Here is a 19116-nt window from a genome sequence, read left to right as displayed (position 1 = left end):
CTATCCATAATCTGCTTTGCAATTTCTTCCTCCACATCTCTATTACTATTTGGGGGCCTATAGAAAACTCCTAACAACGTGACCGCTCCTTTCCTGTTTCTAACTTCAGCCCATATTACCTCAGTAGGCAGATCCCCCTTGAACTGCCTTTCTGCAGCCGTTAAACTATCCTTGATTAACAATGCTACTCTACCACCTCTTTTACCACCTTCCCTACTCTTACTGAAACATCTATACCCCGGAACTTCCAACGACCATTCCTGTCCCTGTTCTAACCATGACTCCGTAATGGCCACAACATCGTAGTCCCAAGTACCAATCCACGCTCCAAGTTCACCTACCTTATTTCGGATGCTCCTTGCATTGAAGTAGACACACTTCAACCCACCTTCCTGTCTGCCGGTACACTCCTGCGACCTTGATATCTTCCTCAGTACCTCACTACATTCAACACTGACTTCTGGACTACAGCTCCTTTTCCCACCCCCCTGACAAATTAGTTTAAACCCCCCCGAAGTGCCGTAGCAAATTTCCCTCCCAGGATATTGGTGCCCCTCTGGTTCAGGTGCAACCCGTCCTGTTTGTACTGGTCCCACCTTCCCCAGAATGTGTTCCAAGTATCCATGTAGCTGAAACCCTCTCTCCTGCACCATCCCTGCAGCCAAGTGATCGTCTGCACTCTCTCCCTGTTCCTCAACTCGCTAGCACGTGGCACCGGCAGCAAACCAGAGATGACAACATGGTTTGTCCTGGCTCTCAGCTTCCACCCTAGCTCCTTAAATTCCTGTTCTAAATCCCCATCCCTTCTCTTACCTATGTCATTGGTACCGATGTGTACCACGACTTGTGACTGTTCCCCCTCCCCCTTAAGAATCCTGAAAACACGGTCCGAGAAGTCACGGACCCTGGCATCCGGGAGGCAACATACCATCCGTGAGTCTCTTTTGCTGCCACAGAACCTCCTATCTATCCCTCTAACTAATGAGTCTCCAATAACTATTGCTCTCCTGCTCTCCCCCTTTCCCTTCTGAACCACAGGGACGGACTCAGTGCTGGAGATCCGGTCACCGTGGCTTACCACTGGTAGGCCGTCCCCCTCAACTGTATCCAAAGCGGACTACTTGTTGCCGAGGGGAATGACCACAGGGGATCCCTGCACTGACTGCTTCCTCCCAGCCCCTCTAACTGTCACCCATCTATCTTCATTCCTCAGAGTAACTATATCCCTGAAGTTTCTATCTATGGCCACCTCTGCCTCCCGAATGATCCGAAGTGTTCAATATAGTGTTTAATTCTGATCGCCACACTACCAGAAGGATGTGGAGGCTTTGGAGAGGGTACAGAAAAGCTTTACCAGGATATTGCCTGGTATGGAGGGCATTAGCTGTGAGGAGAGGTTGGAGAAACTTGGTTTGTTCTCACTGGAACGACGGAGGTTGAGGGGCGACCTGATAGAAGTCTACAAGATTATGAGAGGCATGGACAGAATGGATAGTCAGAAGCTTTTTCCCAGGGTGGAAGAGTCAATTACTCGGGGGCATAGGTTTAAGGTGCGAGGGGCAAGGTTTAAAGGAGATGTATGAGGCAGATTTTTTACACAGAGAGTAGTGGGTGCCTGGAACTCGTTGCCGGGGGAGGTAAGCGGATACGGTAGTGACTTTTAAAGGGCGTCTTGACAAGTACATGAATAGGATGGGAATGGAGGGATATGGTTCCCGGAAAGATAGACGTTTTAGTTAAACCGGGCAGCATGGTCGGTGCAGGCTTGGGGGGCCGAAGGGCCTGTTCCTGTGCTGTAATTTTCTTTGTTCTTTGTTCTTGTTTCTGAATGATAAAATGGGTATTAATCTCTTGGGTTTGAATTTGCACAACAACAGAGTGAGGGTGAGAGTGGGGTTGATCGAGCTTTGCACATGTGTGTTTTGCTCAGACAGCTGTCCATAGAAAAGAGCAGCTGCCTCCAGTCATGCCCGATTTTTGTTAGCCAGGAGTGCAGTTTAGACTGGGCAGAAGCAGATCTAAATTTTGTACAATACTTTGGAGAAGAAGCGTACCCTTTTGAAGAGATAGAGTGCCCCTTTGGAACTGGTCCTGGTACACCTTTGGGAGAGTTAAAGTACCTGTTGGGATTATGGAACATGAACATGAATGTGCATTAAAAGTGCATAAATATTTGGAACTGTCAAGAAGACCTATCAAAAGGAATTGCCATAAGCAACTGTCAAGAGGAATTGTCAAATGTGTCAAAAGCAACTGTCAAGCTGTCAAGGAATTTAAAACTCCTGCCTTTTAAAATAAAAAAAAAGCTGTGCGGACTGTTCAAAACAAATCATTGCTTACCATTTCACTCTGTCTGCTGACACAAGCCTGTGAATCATCATTATTGGATTTGTGTTGAATGACGGATTTCACAATATCACAGTGTGGCATCTTCCATTTCATAGCTTGATTAGAGCTGCAAGTGATTATCGACTCTTTGAGATGGGACTGTGAATTCCAATAGTTGCTTTTATAAGGGATTGAGCACTTGAATGAAATGTTTGTTCTTGTAAGGGATTATGTAGTTGAAGGGATGTATAAGTATTGAATGGGGTTTATGAAAGAGCGTATTTCTTTTAGAAAAATGAAGTCCGCCAATGGCACTTAAGAACTTCATTTTATTTTATCTCAGCATGACTCCGGAGGTCTGCCCATGGTGGATACTGGGTGAGTTGTTCTGTTAGGTGTAAGGACAAAGATTGAGGGCCATGGGTTGGCAAGCATTGGAACTAAATTGGCTGGGTAGAGGAGTATAGGTTGGCATGGAGTTTACAAAAAACCTTGAGAGATTGGTATAGGGACTTTTTAAAATTCATTTGTGAGACATGGTTGTCGCTGTCCGATTAGCATTAATTGCCCATTCCTAGTTGCTCCTGGAGGGCAGTTGAGAGTCAAGCACATTGTTGTGGCTCTGGAGTCACATGTAGGCCTGACCAGGCAAAGACAGCAGATTTCCTTCCCCCAAGGACATTAGTGAACCAGATGAGTTTTTCCGATAATTGACAATGGTTTCATGGTCATCAGTAGATTCTTAGGTTGGTATGGAGGATTTGAGGGACTACGGGAGTGCGTTGAGGGATATAGCTTGGTGTGGAGAACATTCAAGGCCGTGGCGGGATGGATAGAGGTCCTGAGGTGACATGGGGCGTGTGTAGGGAAGTGAGGGTGAGGGCTGGAGAGCTGTTCTTTGGATCAACGCTTTAAAAAAAATCTTTGCCAAAGTAACAGTGCACAGTGGAGGGCCTTCCCCCAGCCTGACTCTGCATTTCAGGGTCACCCCACCTTACTCCCAGAAGATCCTGCCACCCTGGACCGAAAATCCCAGCTTCCAGGGCATTTGCTCCTGGGTTGGGTTTGCAGATCCGGGAAATGTCCCGACTCCTGGCCCAGGAACAAAGGTTCTGGTCTTGGTGTTAAAATTGCATCATCCGTAGGCAAGGTATCCTCATCTATGTATGAATTAGGATGTTTGTGAACTGCCGGATTTATTCTTCACGAGATCTGTGCCTTGGGAGGTGATATGTTGGCATCATTCGCCTGCAGTCACAATGGTGTTAAGCCAGCTAAAGTTCCTGTCCATCCACATTTAATTGCTTATCAAGAACCTTTAAGGTCTTCTTGTAATACACTATTTTAATCTCACAGAAACAGTGTGAGAGGCTGTGCAATGGCAACATGTCAAAATGGAAGAATTACTTTCATGACTGATTTAATCAAAGTTGATGGGTGGTCTGGGTTTCAAAGGCAAGAGGAGACTTAAGGAAATTGTTTATCCTCAGCCTAAACCTGTTTGGAGACAGAAATCATAATTAAAATAAGTTGCTGGAACTTTGTTTTTTTGGTTCTTGGATCATTTGTCCCTTTAAACCTACTGTAAATCCAGGGAAAGGAGAAAACTAAGGCTTCTTCACAAGGGCTTTTTAAAATCGTGCTATGGATCTTAAAATACTACTTTCAGCTTATAATTCTGTCCGGTTCTTAAATGCCTGTATTCTCTTTAATGTACTTCAGTATTATAGCCAATCACAATGGCCAATCCCATGCTGGGAATTCTATGTAAATGTCAATATCCGATTTATTGCAAAGGTTAGAGGTTAGCTCACAGGAAATACTGCACAATTACTAAATGAAAACGTGATGTTTTTAAAGCATAAATCATAGTGCTTTGGCTAAGATTCGGCCTAAAATAATATTGCTCTAACTGGAACATGTGTGTATCTGAAACATGTTAGAAAAATTGCTCTAACCAGCATAGTGGCGTAGTGGTTAGCACTGCTGCCTCACACAGCCAGGGTCCTGGGCTCAATTCTGGCCTTGGGTAACTGTGTGGAGTTTGTATGTTCTCCCCATGTCTGTGTGGGTTTCCTCTGGGTGCTCCAATTTCCTCCCACAGACCAAAGATGTGCGGAGTAAAGCAAAAGTTTATTTATTAGTCACAAGTTGGCTTACATTAACACTGCAATGAAGTTACTATTCCCCGAGTCGCCACACTCCGGTGCCTGTTTGGGTCGGAAACCGGAGCACCCAAAGGAAATCTATGCAGATACAGGGAGAGCGCGCAGACTCCGCACAGGCAGTGACCCAAGCCGGGAATCGAACCCAGGTCCCTGGCGCTGTGAGGAAGTAGTGCCAGCCACCGTGCTGCCGTCAGGCTGATTGGCTATGCTAAATAGCCTCCTTAGTAGCAGGAAGATTAGCAGTGTAAATACATCAGATAGGGCCTGGGTGGGATTGCTGTCGGTACAGGTTCAATGGGCCGAATGGCCTCCTTCTGCACTGTAGGGAGTCTATGAACCACAACTGAGAAGATGTTTATGATTTCACTATACGTAACAGTCAATACAGCCTGAAATCTTTTGGAAAATGTGCGTTGTTTTAGCGTTCACTCACTCCTCAGTTTACGAACATCATTAGTAATAAAAACACAGCCGTGGATTATTTCTACTGAGAACATTGCTGTTTTATTTATTTCAATACCACAGAGCAAAAACGCTCTTGCTTTCATGTGGTTCACATTAAAACCTTTTTTTTATTCATTACATCAATGATATTTATTTGGCAATTGTTTTTTATACACAAACCCACGTTTTTAAATTGATACTGTACATTTGACATGCCCTTTCACAAGTATAGACACAGCTTCAAGAGATTTATGCCAAACACATTGTAGTTCCAGTGTACAGAAATCCCATTGGTTGCAACATACTAGCAAGATGCATCCCAGTTTGGACAACCTTAACAGAAAAGAAATCAGAACTTGTACACAGTCAGCTGACGTACGATAGCAAGCGCACAAAGGATGATTATGGGTGTTAATTCTTTTCCAAAACTTCCATGGAGAGATGTGCGGATTTAAATGTCAGGGACATCGCCAACATTAAGGAGAGTTATATATCGTACAAATTAAACTAGTTTGTTATATAGTCATAAGCCCCCTTCATCATCTATATATTATATATATGTATATCCTGTTTTATAAACTGGTCAAGTAAGTTAAGTATCAGTGCATGTTTTTCTTTAGTACACCTGTAGAAAGAGCGCTGAAGGATTACACATGTAGGAACTTCACCCATCATAGACCACGCTGTCAGTAGACCACATTAGTCAGTCTCAGTCATGATTCAAAAGCTAAATCATTGCAGAGCAGGGGTATCATCAGAGGCAAAACTCAATTTGATCTCTAAGTGACTACTTTTACCATACAATTTACAATATAGCTGACACAGATTGAATTGAATATTAATGGATAATCTGATGCATTTGTCTAAAAGGATAACTCTTGATGCTGTCCATATTGCACTGATGGCAGTCTCTGTATATCGGTGTATAGAGAAAGATGACAGCTACATGAGAGAAATATACCAGGCAGAATTCTTACTGGCCTAACACACAGGGATCTGCTCAGTCAGAAAGTCAGGAGGGGAACGCACAATTCGGGAATTCCCCCACACATAATGGCGTTTTAACTCCACTGCATGTTAACGGCGGCAGTGACCGACTCCACGCCCGGAGGTCCAGCTGGATTGACAGCTGGATCTTCAGTCAGGAGGGAGCTGGTCACTGACGGTCAACAGCAGCAGCAGCTAAGTCTGCGTTGGGAACAATGAAGGTGGTGGTAACCAGAGGCAAGGGCAAGGCGTGAGGTGTGAGTCCAATCGATGGGAGTCAGTTAAGGGGGGCTGTCAATCCCTGGGGGTGGGAAATTAGGTTCTTGGGGGTGGAGAGATATGTGGTAGAGGTGTCAGAGTTTTTAGGCCTGCTTCTGGGAGAGAGGCATTGAGGCCTAGTTTTGGGAGAGAGGCATAGAGGCCTGGTTCTGGAGGAGAGAGGTCATTGTGGAGGGGGGAGGGTGGGGGGGGGGGGCAGTAGAGTCAGGGCCCATGGTGAGGGGGGGAAGGGCCATTGACACTGGCGTGGTTGTGAGGTTCCTAAAGCAGGCACCTGGATGCAGGAGGTATGTGTGGAATCACTTAACTTCTGAATCCATCAAGTTCTCACCTAGCGGAAACTGCTGGGTTACCCGATGCTATTAAGAGTGCAGGAATCCCACCTGTAAGCGACAGGATATCAAATAGGCCCAGCATTGAGCCTATTATTCCAGTGCGTCACCATTATTCTTGAGCCCACTGGAATTTAATGGTGTTTTCGTTCACAGCATTTGCCCACATTACCCGTGCCTTCCAAAAATGTCCAGAAAACCCGTTTGCGGGAAGTCTGTTGAAAGCCAGCAACAACCGACCCCTTTTCACTGGGCCCAACTTCCGATCGATCTTCCTCCCTCCCCCCCCCTCTCCCCTCTGGTTAACATTACTCTGCCTCCTCCTCTCGAACAATGCCCTTCCTGCCTGTGACTCCCCCATCCTGTCCCAGCTGCCCATATTCAGGGACAGTAAGAAGTCTCACAACACCACATCATATTCAGGGATCCAGAGGTGCTCTTCGGGCTGGACTTTGGTGCATTACTGGCAGCAGTCAGCACTCCCAGTGGTGCTGCTGGCAATGAGTTGTCAGCCTCTGATATTGCAGCAACTCTTCGGAACAGGATTTCCACCTCACTGAGACCCACCGTTGGCCAGTTAGGTGCTTGTGGCTACTAAATGTGTCAGGCCTTTCCCACTGAAGTGAAACACGGCTCCCACCGATTCACCAACTGATGAAGGAGTGGGGTGGGCGGAAATACTGTCACAAGAACAAATTCCCAATGGGGAGGGGGGAGCCTGGTCACCTCCGGTTGCTCCGTTTTCCTCCCACAATCGAATGATGTGCAGGTTAGGTGGATTGGCTATGCTAGGTTGTCCCTTAGTGCCCTAAGATGTGTAGGTTAAGGGAATTAGCGGGGTAAATGCGTGGGGTCATGGAGGTAGGACCTGGGTAAGATGCTCTGTTAGAGCGAACGGCGTCCTTGATGGGCTGAATGGCCTCCTTCTGCACTGTAGGGATTCTATGAAGAACAAATTCCTGGTGGGTGAGTGGGTGCGAGAGAGCCAGTCGCCGGAACTAATTCTGATCATGGTTGCAGTTCAATACCAATGAAGAATTTGAATTTCAGAAAACTGAGTTTCGGAATACCCAAAAATGTTTTCTTTGAGAATTATGAAAGCAAAGCTTTCTGAATTATTGTATAATTACTCTAGCAATTTCAGGAAGGGAATCCTCATCCACTTTTATCAGGGAATGATGATACTTCAATGTCAAGGTAATTAGCTCCATGATAACTTTGGCCGGAATTTTACCGGCATACCCGCCCGAGGCTCGTACCCGAGGCCAACAGAAAATGCCATTCTGTGCCGGTAAAATCAGGGCCTTTATGTCCAGGGTCAAGCATCATGGTCCTCAGAGTGGACTCTCTTGAATGCTGTGGCATAGTGTGTCATGGAGTGACAGGCCTGTCCTTACATTTTCCCATATGAATGAGCTTGTGGCTTCAACCATGCCACTGTGAGAAAATACTGACCGGCAGTTACGGAAATGGGGCAAACTAATTAGGGACATTGTTGCTACATTTAGTGAAAATGTTGGCCATGTATAATCTGGTAAGCAAGACAAGTAACTATTTTTCTATATTCCAGCAATACTAAAATGCGTAAGAAAGCCCAAATATTTGGTTGTTAAAACTATAATAAATAATTATAGTTTAGAGGGCGGCACGGTAGAACAGTGGGTAGCACTGCTGCTTCACAGCTCCAGGGTCCCGGGTTCGATTCCCGGCTCGGGTCACTGTCTGTGTGGAGTTAGCACATTCTCCTCGTGTCTGCGTGGGTTTCCTCCGGGTGCTCCGGTTTCCTCCCACAGTCCAAAGATGTGCGGGTTAGGTTGATTGGCCAGGTTAAAAAATTGCCCCTTAGAGTCCTGGGATGTGTAGGTTAGAGGGATTAGCGGGTAAAATATGTGGGGGTAGGGCCTGGGTGGGATTGTGGTCGGTGCGGACTCGATGGGCCGAATGGCCTCCTTCTGCACTGTAGGGTTTCTATGTTTCTATGTTTCTATAATATTAATTAGAAAGTCTAGAAGTGGTATTTGTGTGTGCGCGTGCATGTGTGTGTGGGGGAGGGCAGATGGAGGGCGGTACAGGCGAAAAATGAGTTCTGAGTTTGTATTCAGACTTTTAAGTTAGTTTTATAATGGAAGGGGAAGATTTAAGTATGAAAATAATTATTTTACCTATTTATAATGCAAATACAATGCAAATTGTAAATCAATGCAAAAATGCCATTTATAACCTGAGTAATAGATGCATGCAGGGCAATTCAGTTATCAATGGTTTCCAAGCCATTTAATGAGTATCGCTTCTGAAGTAATTTTAACTCTGTTTCTCAGTCCATTGATGCTGTCTGACCTGCTGAGTATTTCCAGCATTTCCTGTTTGTTTTTCAGATTTCCATATCAGCTGCTTTACTAAGTCAAGGCTTGATCCACAAGCTCTGACCAGTGAAGCATGTCTAGAACCACCATAACCATCACATTAAAGGTGCAGGAATGAAATGCTGCAAGAGAAAAATGGGAAATGAAATAGAGAGATTTGGAAATACAGGTTGTTACCAAAGCATTGCAGAATTGTCACCTGATCTCATATATATTTATGAAGCAAATATTCAGCAGATTGTACGGGTTTACAGTGTCTTCCTGAGAAGGGTCATTTTACAAGACGCAGACATACACATTAAATCTACATAAAGTGTATTGTTTGCATTGTTAATATTTTATAGTTTAGATGGGGCAGAAGGATACCTTTTCCGCTGCCAATCATGGGTTTTAATTGGCTGTCACCACCTTTCCAATTAATGACTCTGTTTAGAATGTGAAGTATGAATCCTAAAGTCTCCAAAAGCAAAGCTACCATGAATTTGGTACAACTCTATCGACTGCCAGTTGTTGTTACATTACAATTTCTAACAAAATATTGGTTACTTTCAAAAAGACCTACGATCCGGTCTGCTTCTTTGTTTATGCTACTATTAGTAATAAATTCTATTTACTTTCTACTAAATGCTTCATAGACACAAAATACCTGTTCATGAATGTACAAACCTGGTCAGCAAATCTCTACAAAGTGCTGTTCTCACGCTCCCAAAGAAAGTTTGCACCAATCTATGCTCTGAAATATGTAAAGTGACCGTGCTGAAATACTTGCATCAAACATATAATCGGTTCTAGTGTAATTCTTTTGAACAAACTCAGCTTTTGTTGAGCCTACAGTCATTTATTTTCCCATTTAATTACATTTATAGAAAATGTCCTAAGAATACTAAAGGGAGCACTGTATGGATCTATCTATATACAAAAGTTTTGGCATAAAGCCTGCATAGGCATTACCAAGAACTCCTATAGGATTTTTCACTTATCCTATAAGATGGTATTGGATTTAAATGATAAGAATCTAAAGAGGTTATATATGATTTATGAATAGTTTAACCTACTGGATATTTGGTAGCTGTTGACCCTTTATATCTTTGCGAGTGTATGAATTCACAAATCACATATGTGTCACATTTCAGAATGTGTCATTTGAACAGACTGTATAATCTTATGAATTTGTATACTACTCTAATTTCAGCGCTATCGCATTGAGCTATATCTTTCTAAAGAGCTTTGTCTCCCTGGCGACTAATTTCTGGCGATGGCCCTGGCAGAGACAGATGCAAGTTCACAAAATGCAAAGAAATGACCGCAGTGAGTTCTCAGAGTTATATACTAGACCTACAAACACATACATATAGCTAAAACACTAAGACATGAGGAAGGTACAGACAAAAATGTTCTCATTTTCACATAGAGGCAGGTAAATATTATACATTGCAGAATAATGCCAATTACGTTCATCTTTAAGCATTTCTCAGAAGACAATTCCGTACCCTATAAAATCTTCACCTGGCAACGAAAGGGCAAAAAAAAATCCCTGTGTTTAATTGGAATATTTCGAATGAACACTTTTGCTATTCAGTTCTGTGAAGCTCAGAATGTGAATTTTGTATGTAAATTCTAAAGGAGCTGCCAAGTTTGAACTGAAAGAAGCAGCAAGCATCTCCTTGGATGTTCTGTGACCTCCTGGGTCAGGTTTCGTTTTGCCACCATACAGGTTTAACAGATTTTGTCTCCTTTGAAGGATGAGGCTTGAACTTGATCTTTAACTTAAGTTTCTGGTGTACAGTTTGTAAGAATGAAGAAGTGGGATTATTATAGACCCCGTTATGGTAGAGAAATGATTATCCAAAAAATAAAGGTGGAGCAGAGAAGATGACGGATGTTCGAAATTCATAATGCGAGTGTTAGAGGACTAATAGCTGAGCTTCAACAGGTTAACTTTGATCTATTTAAACTTTTCATATGTTCTTATGCACTCCTGTTCAACTTAAAGATAATTGTGATAGCTGATAACTGTGGGAAATGGATACTAAGGTAGTTCACCTGACAGCGAGTTCACCAAAGATATGGTACTAGTCTCCTCCAAGTTGATCTGAGGTGGGCTCACTTCATGTTGAAGCAATTGGTGCCGTGTTTATATTATCCACTGGAGGTCAGACTTAAGCAAATGTTGTATTTCCCTTGATTTCTGTATGCAAGTATAAATAACAAAATAGGCAAAAGCCCAAAGATACAGTTTAGGTCCAAACTGTAAGTGCAGCTGATCAGGTTAACATGTTAGAGTAGACCAACAGAAAGGAAGGAAGTTCACTTGTCATTCAAAGAATCATTGCCAAGTAATTCTCTATAAGAGTCCAAACTAAGGAAAGAGAATGCTTAAAATTCTTGTTCAGCTTGATGGGATATTTTGACCATCAGTTGTCATATTTTGTTGGTCTTTTCTAGTCTTCTTAGGGATTTTTATTTCACCACATTCTACCAGTGAGAGCTGCAGCCACCAGATTTCTGCTGGCAATTTGCAATGACAATTTTTCATCAATTATCTTGCATTTTTGATTTTAAAATAAGGACTGGGCTGAACTTTCAGCTTCAGTGGGGATGTAAAAAGGTGCTATCAGATTGGCCACCTGTAATACACTCCGCCTGATACTTTCATTGCGTTAGCAACACAGGAGAGGAGGATTGGCGTAAGTGGCTAGTGATGGGCAGATGATCCGATACTGAGGGCCGGATTTTCCAACCTCACTCGCAGCTGGGATTCTTCTGTCCCCCTGCAGTGAACGGAGGTTTGGCTGAACGCCAAATTCTCCATTCTTGCCGGCAGCGGCAGCAGGACGTGAGCGGCCAGAAAACTCCGGCCAGAATGTTTGAAGACAAAAGTTCCAGTAAATGAGTTTTAAAATGCATTCATTTTTATTGTCAATATTTTTGTTTGGTAACCTATTGATGTACAGCCTTGGGACATTTTTTTACTACACTAATGGTGTTAAGTAAATGCAAGTTGCTTGTCGTTGTATTACATGGAAAATCAATTAACGTCAAGAAGGACTTGGTACTCCTCAGGCAATTAAAAAAGCTCTATTAAGACAATATCAATGTTATGCTCTAAAGGGGTTAGATTTTCCTCCGCTTGCTAATTATAGTAGAAAGGTAACACAGCTTTATTTTTGCATCTATTTTTTAATAAAACTATTGGGCAGAGAAAAATATACTACAATGTGTTATAAAAGGAGGAAGTCCAAACCTGATCACCAGCTGTGTTTACTTTAATGTAAGGATTGGCTTTGGAAATGCAGAACAATAGCTGGGAATCTCCCCACAGCTGCATGAATAAGTTATAGCGCCCGAGCAGGAGCAGCTCCAAGGAAATTCCGAGCTAATGTTTGACAATTCATCACAAAACTATGCAAAGATAGTTAACTGCAAGGAGTTAAAACAAGACAGGAAACAGTTCCTATCGAAAGAATTATTCAGATCATCTTTAAATTGTATTCACATTAATATTCAGCTCTGGCATTTACAATTGCAGTGGAAACAATATTTTATTTCTAATGCAAGCTACAATAGGCACAATGCATATTTTACAGGCAAACATGAGGTCAAAGGCCATTCAGGTTTCAATGAACAAATGGATACTCTATAGGGTTTCGGTTGTTTAACCAGTGATTTTTTTAAAAATCCTTGATTTTAGTAAATAAAAGATACTCTTTTCACATGAAATGGTATAAAAGTATGCAAAAATAACATAACTACTTGGATGAATCTGTACATTCTTGTTTAAAATGACACTTATAGTGCATTTAGAGTTTAAACTTTTTAACCAGTATAATAACATTACTGACTATTGTACAGCATCTCTCCTTTTGTAATGTCTCAAATCTCTGTACAATAAATTACTTTCTTGAAGTATCAGTTGTTCCGTAGCATTGTTACTGAATGTATTTGGAAATGGAAATAATAATGATAAAGGACAGAAGTGGAAACGCGAGAGACTAGTTTTCTTTCCTGTGGGACACGGCTAACTATTCTAATTCATTGTTATCATTGTAAGGTGAACAAAGATCAAAGAGAACAAAGAAAAGTACAGCAGAGGAACGGACCCTTCGGCCCTCCAAACCTGTACCGATGCCCTAACTAACCTAAAAAAAACCCTCTGCCCTTACTCGGTCCGTATCCCTCTATTCCCTCCCTATTCATGTACCCATCCAGTTGCCCCTTAAATGTTGCTAATGAGCCTGTTTCCAACACCTCCTCTGGCAGCGTGTTCCAGGCACCCACCACCCTCTGCGTGAAAAGCTTTCCCCGCACGTCTCCCTTAAACTTTCCCCCTCTCACCTTGAACTTGTGCCCCCTTGTAATTGACACTTCCACCCTGGGAAAGAGCCTCTGAGGTAAGTCTGTATGCAGTTTTAAAGTAATATTGAAAAACAGCAACAAAAAAGAAAGAACTACAGATGGAAATTGATCTCTGCATCACAGTTATAATCTTCTCTGTTCCCACTCCAACAAAGCATTGTCCACTGAAGTTAATACGAGAAAACAGGACAAACTGATCTAGTCAATGTAAAAGGAATGGAAAAATCTCACAGGATGGCTGATGCAAACACCTCATAGGAATAATGACATGTCACCGTTTGCTCCTAACCTTGTTTCAGAATTTTACTGATTGGGTGCATTTGCTGATTTATTGTGACTGGAAGTTTGACATTGGTTTAAATTTATAGAAGGGAGGATAAACCTGAATAATGGTCACCAGATAAAAACCCGCTGCCAGAAGAGATTTACGATTCCTTCTTTATACCCTCAGCCATACAAACGATTGTGTGCGTGTGGACTGCAGCCTGGTGGATCACGTGACTTTAAAATGAAATGGATGCGAGTACAGTTCAGAAAGCGCAAAGATAAAGGAGGGAACCTTCAGGGAAAAGCAAAGAACCAGCAGACATACTTGTGTGTGACAATAGTTGTTTCTCTTACACTACAGGCTTCTTTTATTCAAACCTCTCATTTGATCGCTGCCACTGGCCAACTAAAAATCCATCGGATGGCTTTACATCAGCACCTGGTTCCTTGTGTCAGGAAGCCGGAGTCCCATGAGGCCTCCACAGACAAGGACAGTGGATGCCAGCAGGATTGGGATTGCTTTGGTTATTCCAACCAAAGAACCAAAGATGAGATTTCCCAGTACGGTCGCTGCTTTACACAGGGCGTTCAAGAATCCGAATCCCGTCGCTCTGTTCAAAATAAAAAATGTTTATTAATTTTGATGAAAGGCATTCATTTTTCCTGAGAAGTGAAACAGATACATAATGCACACCGTAAATATCAAGTGATTATTCTGGTCACTTTACTAATTATATAGAATTATAGAATCCCTACAATGCAAAAGAGGTCATTCGGCCCATCGAGTCTGCCCCGAATCTCTGACAGAGTATCTTATGCAGGCCCTCTTCCCACCCTATCCTCATAACCCCACACATTTAGCTTGGCCAATCCCTCTAACCTACACATCTTTGGACACTAAGGGTCAATTTAGCATGGCTAATCCATCTGACCTGCACATCTTTGGACACTAAGACGCAATTTAGCATGGCCAATCCACCTAACATGCACATCTTTGGACACTAAGGGACAATTTAGATTGGCCAATTCATCTAACCTACACATCTTCGGTTTGAGTCACATTTAGAATTTTTTGAAGAAAAAGTAGGTTTAAAAAATGGATGGTTTAGCCAATGTAAAGCAGGCTTTAGGTCAAATGGGGAAATATTAGGAGGCCTTTGTTCAGAAGATGTCAGCTGTACCACCTCACTGCCAATTGCCAAGACTCTGGATTGATTTTCATGAATGGTCAAAGCAGGCAGGTGATGGGCAGGGTGACTGGGGCATGGGTCTATTAAAGGTTGGGCTATATTTGTTTTTTTGTCCCAACGTTCACCAACCTCCTCCCCCACAGAACCATCTGTCACTTGTTCCTCAGTTTTACTTTCACAGAGTGCTGACCTTTGTTCTGCTATTAGCACATTCTGCTATCTTACCTTTAGCCAGCATTTTCTGTTTTATTTCAGATTTCCTGCATCCACGGTATTTTACTCTTATCCTCATATCATTGTCAGTTCCTTGACTCGATTGAACTGAAGTTTTCCGGCATTCCCACACAGAGTGCAGAAACAAAGTCGGACCGACTCCAGGACATCATCTACAAAACCACACTCTCCCCCCCATGGGAAACAGGAGTGGACAAATGCTGACTGGTTCAAGGCTAACATCACCGTGATGGAACCTGTCTCTGAAGCCAAGCGGCCTGTTCGCATTAATTACAAGAGAGATCCGAGTGAGAAAACTCTGAATGCACAAAGAGTCGCTCAAAGTAAAATACAACAGACTGCTGGGCGGTGCACCAATGATTACTGCTTACAACTTTGCCAGAATATCTGGATATCCTTCAACACAGGGAATGCTGGGGGCATCAATGAAGGAGTAATAAGGGCAACAAGCCCATCAGCAAAGAAACCAGTTCAACTGAAAACAAAGGCGGGCCGGTTAACCTCGATGTAATAAACAGTTGGAGAGATGGATGGAACACTGCTGCTAGTTGTATTCTCAGGTTAACACCATCACTGAGGAAGCTCTGGGCACCACAGAGATCCTGTCTGTCACAGCAGAGCTGGATACTGAACCCACAGTGGAGAAGCTTAGCAAAGATATTGATTCACTTGCCAGGGGCAAAGCTCCAGGCGCTGATACTAAACCGCCTGAACTCATCGAGCACAGGAATTCCAGCACTGCTGCAGAATCTACACAAACCTCCCTGTCTCTGCTGGAGGGCGGGGCAGTGTCCCAGCATTTGCACGAGGCAAAGATTGTGACCCTGCACAAGAACGGGGGTGGGGGTGACCGCAGTGATTGCAATAACTATTGAGGTATATCCTTGTTGAGCATCATGGGAAAGGTCTTTGCCCATATTGTCCTTGTCAGACTGCAGTTCCTGGCTGAATGAATCTATCCCAAATCCCAATGTGATTTCAGAGCGGGAAGATCTACAACTCATATCATCATCTCAGTCTGGCAGCTGCAAGAGTAATGCCATGAACAAAGGAGACCGTTATATACTACCTTCATCCATCTCACCGGCATTTAACCGTGTGAGCAGAGATAGTTTATTTAAGCTGTTGGAGAACAATGGCTGCCCATCGAAACTGCTCAATGTGATTTCCTCTTTCCATGACAACAAGATCTGAAGGCGCAACAACCTTTGAGATCCGCAGTGGGGTCAAACAGACACCCACACGCGTTGGCATTTTCTTCTCTTTGCTGCTGCCATATGCCTTCAGGCCATTTATAGAGTATGTCTACTTACCTACCAGAACTGATAGAAAGCTGTTCAGCCTTGCTCCCCTGAGATCCAAGGCCAAAGTGTGCCAAGTTCCCGTTAGAGAGTTACTCTACGCTGACGATGTCATGCTAGCATTTCAAAAGAACCTTCAGTGACAAAAGGACAGACTCTCTCATGCCTGCAAAGAGTGGTCCAGGCAGGAGAAAAAGCTGAACAGTTTCCACCTTTGCTGTCTCAGACATATCCTTGGTATCTCTTGGCAGGGCGATGTCACCAACTCAGAGGTTTGGGAGCATGCTAATTCTAGCAACGTAAATTCATTGCCAAGGCATTGATATTGGAATTTCCTTGGACAGCTTTATCAGATGGATGATGACCCTCTCGTCACAACCTCCTCAGTGTCCATACCTACCTTACCCATGACCTGCTGCTTTCCTTCCTCAGTATGCACAGGTCAGTGCAGCTCTTTGCAAGAAATATACATTATTTCCCTCACTACAGAGTGAACTGACACATGAGGAAAGAGAGCAGGGCAGACTGGGGAGGGCTGGGTGCTGTCGTAACTCTCACTCAGATGAAAGAGGCAGCCTGAGGCAAGCAGCAAGAGAAACACCAGAGCTGATGTGGCTGGAGGCCAAATACACCAGAGTGTCTGCCTCTTTCTCACATCTTCTCTCTTTCCACAAGCAAACACACATACAGGGAGTGTGGCCGTACTGCGTTGTCCAATGTACAATCAGTTCATTCTTATCCTTCTCTTCCCTTATTGGGTGATTCCTATGACTGTGACTCCACTGTGAAACAGATGGAGAGAGCCACCATTACAAAGATGCTCTAGCTCCATCCTTCCCAAGCACAAGCTAGAAGCTGGGTACAAGAGGAAGGGCAGCTTAGAAAGGTGCACACAACACTAGTGAGTGGGTATGGGTGGTCCAGAAAGTGGCTAGCTGATGGCCTCTGATGAGGATGCAGAAATGTAGCCTTCATTGGTCCTGTCTTTAAACCACTGTGCCCCAGCAATTGCCTGCATACTTGCCCCGCTTGTCTAAACCCACCGTGTAGGAGTGAATTGAAGAGTCACTTCCTTTGACAACACTGAAATAGAAGATCGGAATGACCCCTGCCGAATGTCAACCCCTACTCCACGTGGCTGATATTTTACAACTTTCACTCCAGTCCTGCTGCTACTTTTCTGACTGACACCATAAATAAAGGCAAACTGAGGACCAGGAATCTTGCTTTCTATCAGCCTGTTCTAGGTCCAAGCTACAGTACAATCCTAGTAGCGAAAGGCACCACATGGGTGGCATGGTGGCACAGTGGTCGGCACTGCTGCCTAACAGCGCTAAAGACACAGGTTCGATTCCAGGCTTGGGTCACTGTCTGTGCGGAGTCTGCACGTTCTCCCCGTGTCTGCGTGGGTTTCCTCTGGGTGCTCCGGTTTCCTCCCACAGTCCGAAAGACGTACTGGTTAGGTGCGGCCATGCTAAATTGTCCCTCAGTGTACCCAAACAGGCACCGGAGTGTGGCGACTAGGGGATTTTCACAGTAACTTCATTGTTTAAGTTTAAGTTAATTTATTCGTGTCACAAGTAGGTTTACATTAACACTGGAGGAGGACCTGACCTGACTGGGCCTGGAGGTCTGGAGTGCATCTGCTTCAATGCAAGGAGCGTAACGGGTAAAACAGACGAACTTATGGCCTTAATGCTTATGCGGAATTTGGATGTGGTTGCGGTGACGGAAACTTGGTTAAAAGAAGGACAGGACTGGCAGCTGAATATTCCGGGGTATAAGTGTTTTAGGCGAGACAGAGGAGGGGCTAAAAAAGGTTGGGGTGTAGCGATATTAGTTAAGGAGCATATTACCGCGGTGCAGAGGGTAGACAACTTAGAGGGGTCATGTACTGAGTCGCTGTGGGTGGAACTCAGAAACAGGAAGGGTGCAGTCACTATGCTAGGGGTGTACTACAGACCACCCAACAGCCCACGGGAAGTGGAGGAAAGGATATGTCAGGAGATTCTGGATAGGTGCAGAAAACATAGGGTTGTTGTAGTGGGGGACTTTAATTTCCCTGGCACAGACTGCAAAGTGCTTAGAGCTGGGGGTCCGGACGGGGAGGAATTTGTAAAATGCGTACTGGAAGGTTATTTGGAACAGTATGTAGATAGCCCGACTAGAGAGGGGGCTATACTGGACCTAGTTCTGGGAAATGAGCCCGGTCAGGTCGTCAAAGTTTCGGTAGGGGAACATGTGGCAAATAGTGACCACAACTCTGTTAACTTTAGGATAGTAATGGACAAGGATGAGTGCTGTCCTACGGGCAGGGTGCTAAATTGGGGGAAGGCTGACTATAGCCGGATTAGGCAGGAATTGGTGGATGTTGATTGGGAGAGGATGTTCGAGGGTAAGTCCGCGTCTGGCATGTGGGAGTCTTTTAAGGAACTATTGATAAGGCTGCAGGATAGGCATGTGCCTGTAAAAAGGAAAGATAGGAAAGGTAGGATTCGAGAGCCGTGGATAACCAGGGAAATTGAGGATCTGATTAAAATGAAAAGGGAGGCGTACATTAAGTCCAGGCAACTGAAAACAGATGGAGCTCTGGAGGAATACAGAGAGAGTAGGAAAGAACTCAAACGGGGAGTTAGAAGGGCAAAAAGAGGTCACGAGATGTTCTTGGCAGGCAGGATTAAGGAGAATCCTAAGGCATTCTATTCATACGTTAGGAACAAAAGAGTTGTCAGGGAGAAAATCGGACCTCTCAGGGACAAAGGAGGGGAATTATGCTTAGAACCCAAGGGAATAGGGGAGATCCTAAATGAATACTTTGCATCGGTATTCACGAAGGAGAGGGGCGTGTTAACCGGGAGTGTCTCGGA

The 19116-nt window shown here is 43.9% G+C and overlaps 1 protein-coding gene across 4 annotated transcripts in view; it reads right to left on the bottom strand.

The window, feature by feature from the left end:
• Positions 1-12150: 12150 nt before the first annotated feature.
• The window catches only part of sv2ca (synaptic vesicle glycoprotein 2Ca), a 148361-nt gene continuing 141395 nt past the window's right edge, over positions 12151-19116 (bottom strand). For 3 of the 4 annotated variants that reach the window (XM_078215436.1, XM_078215437.1, XM_078215438.1), the window contains exon 12: positions 12151-14135. In XM_078215436.1, the coding sequence (XP_078071562.1) occupies positions 13952-14135 (184 nt within the window). In that variant the 3' untranslated portion in view covers positions 12151-13951. The remainder of the gene's footprint in view (positions 14136-19116) is intronic. The other variant, XM_078215439.1, reaches the window with a different exon arrangement.

This window comes from Mustelus asterias, chromosome 6 (assembly GCF_964213995.1).
Source record: "Mustelus asterias chromosome 6, sMusAst1.hap1.1, whole genome shotgun sequence".
Taxonomy (NCBI): domain Eukaryota; kingdom Metazoa; phylum Chordata; class Chondrichthyes; order Carcharhiniformes; family Triakidae; genus Mustelus; species Mustelus asterias.
This window is presented reverse-complemented; position numbering and strand designations above follow the sequence as displayed.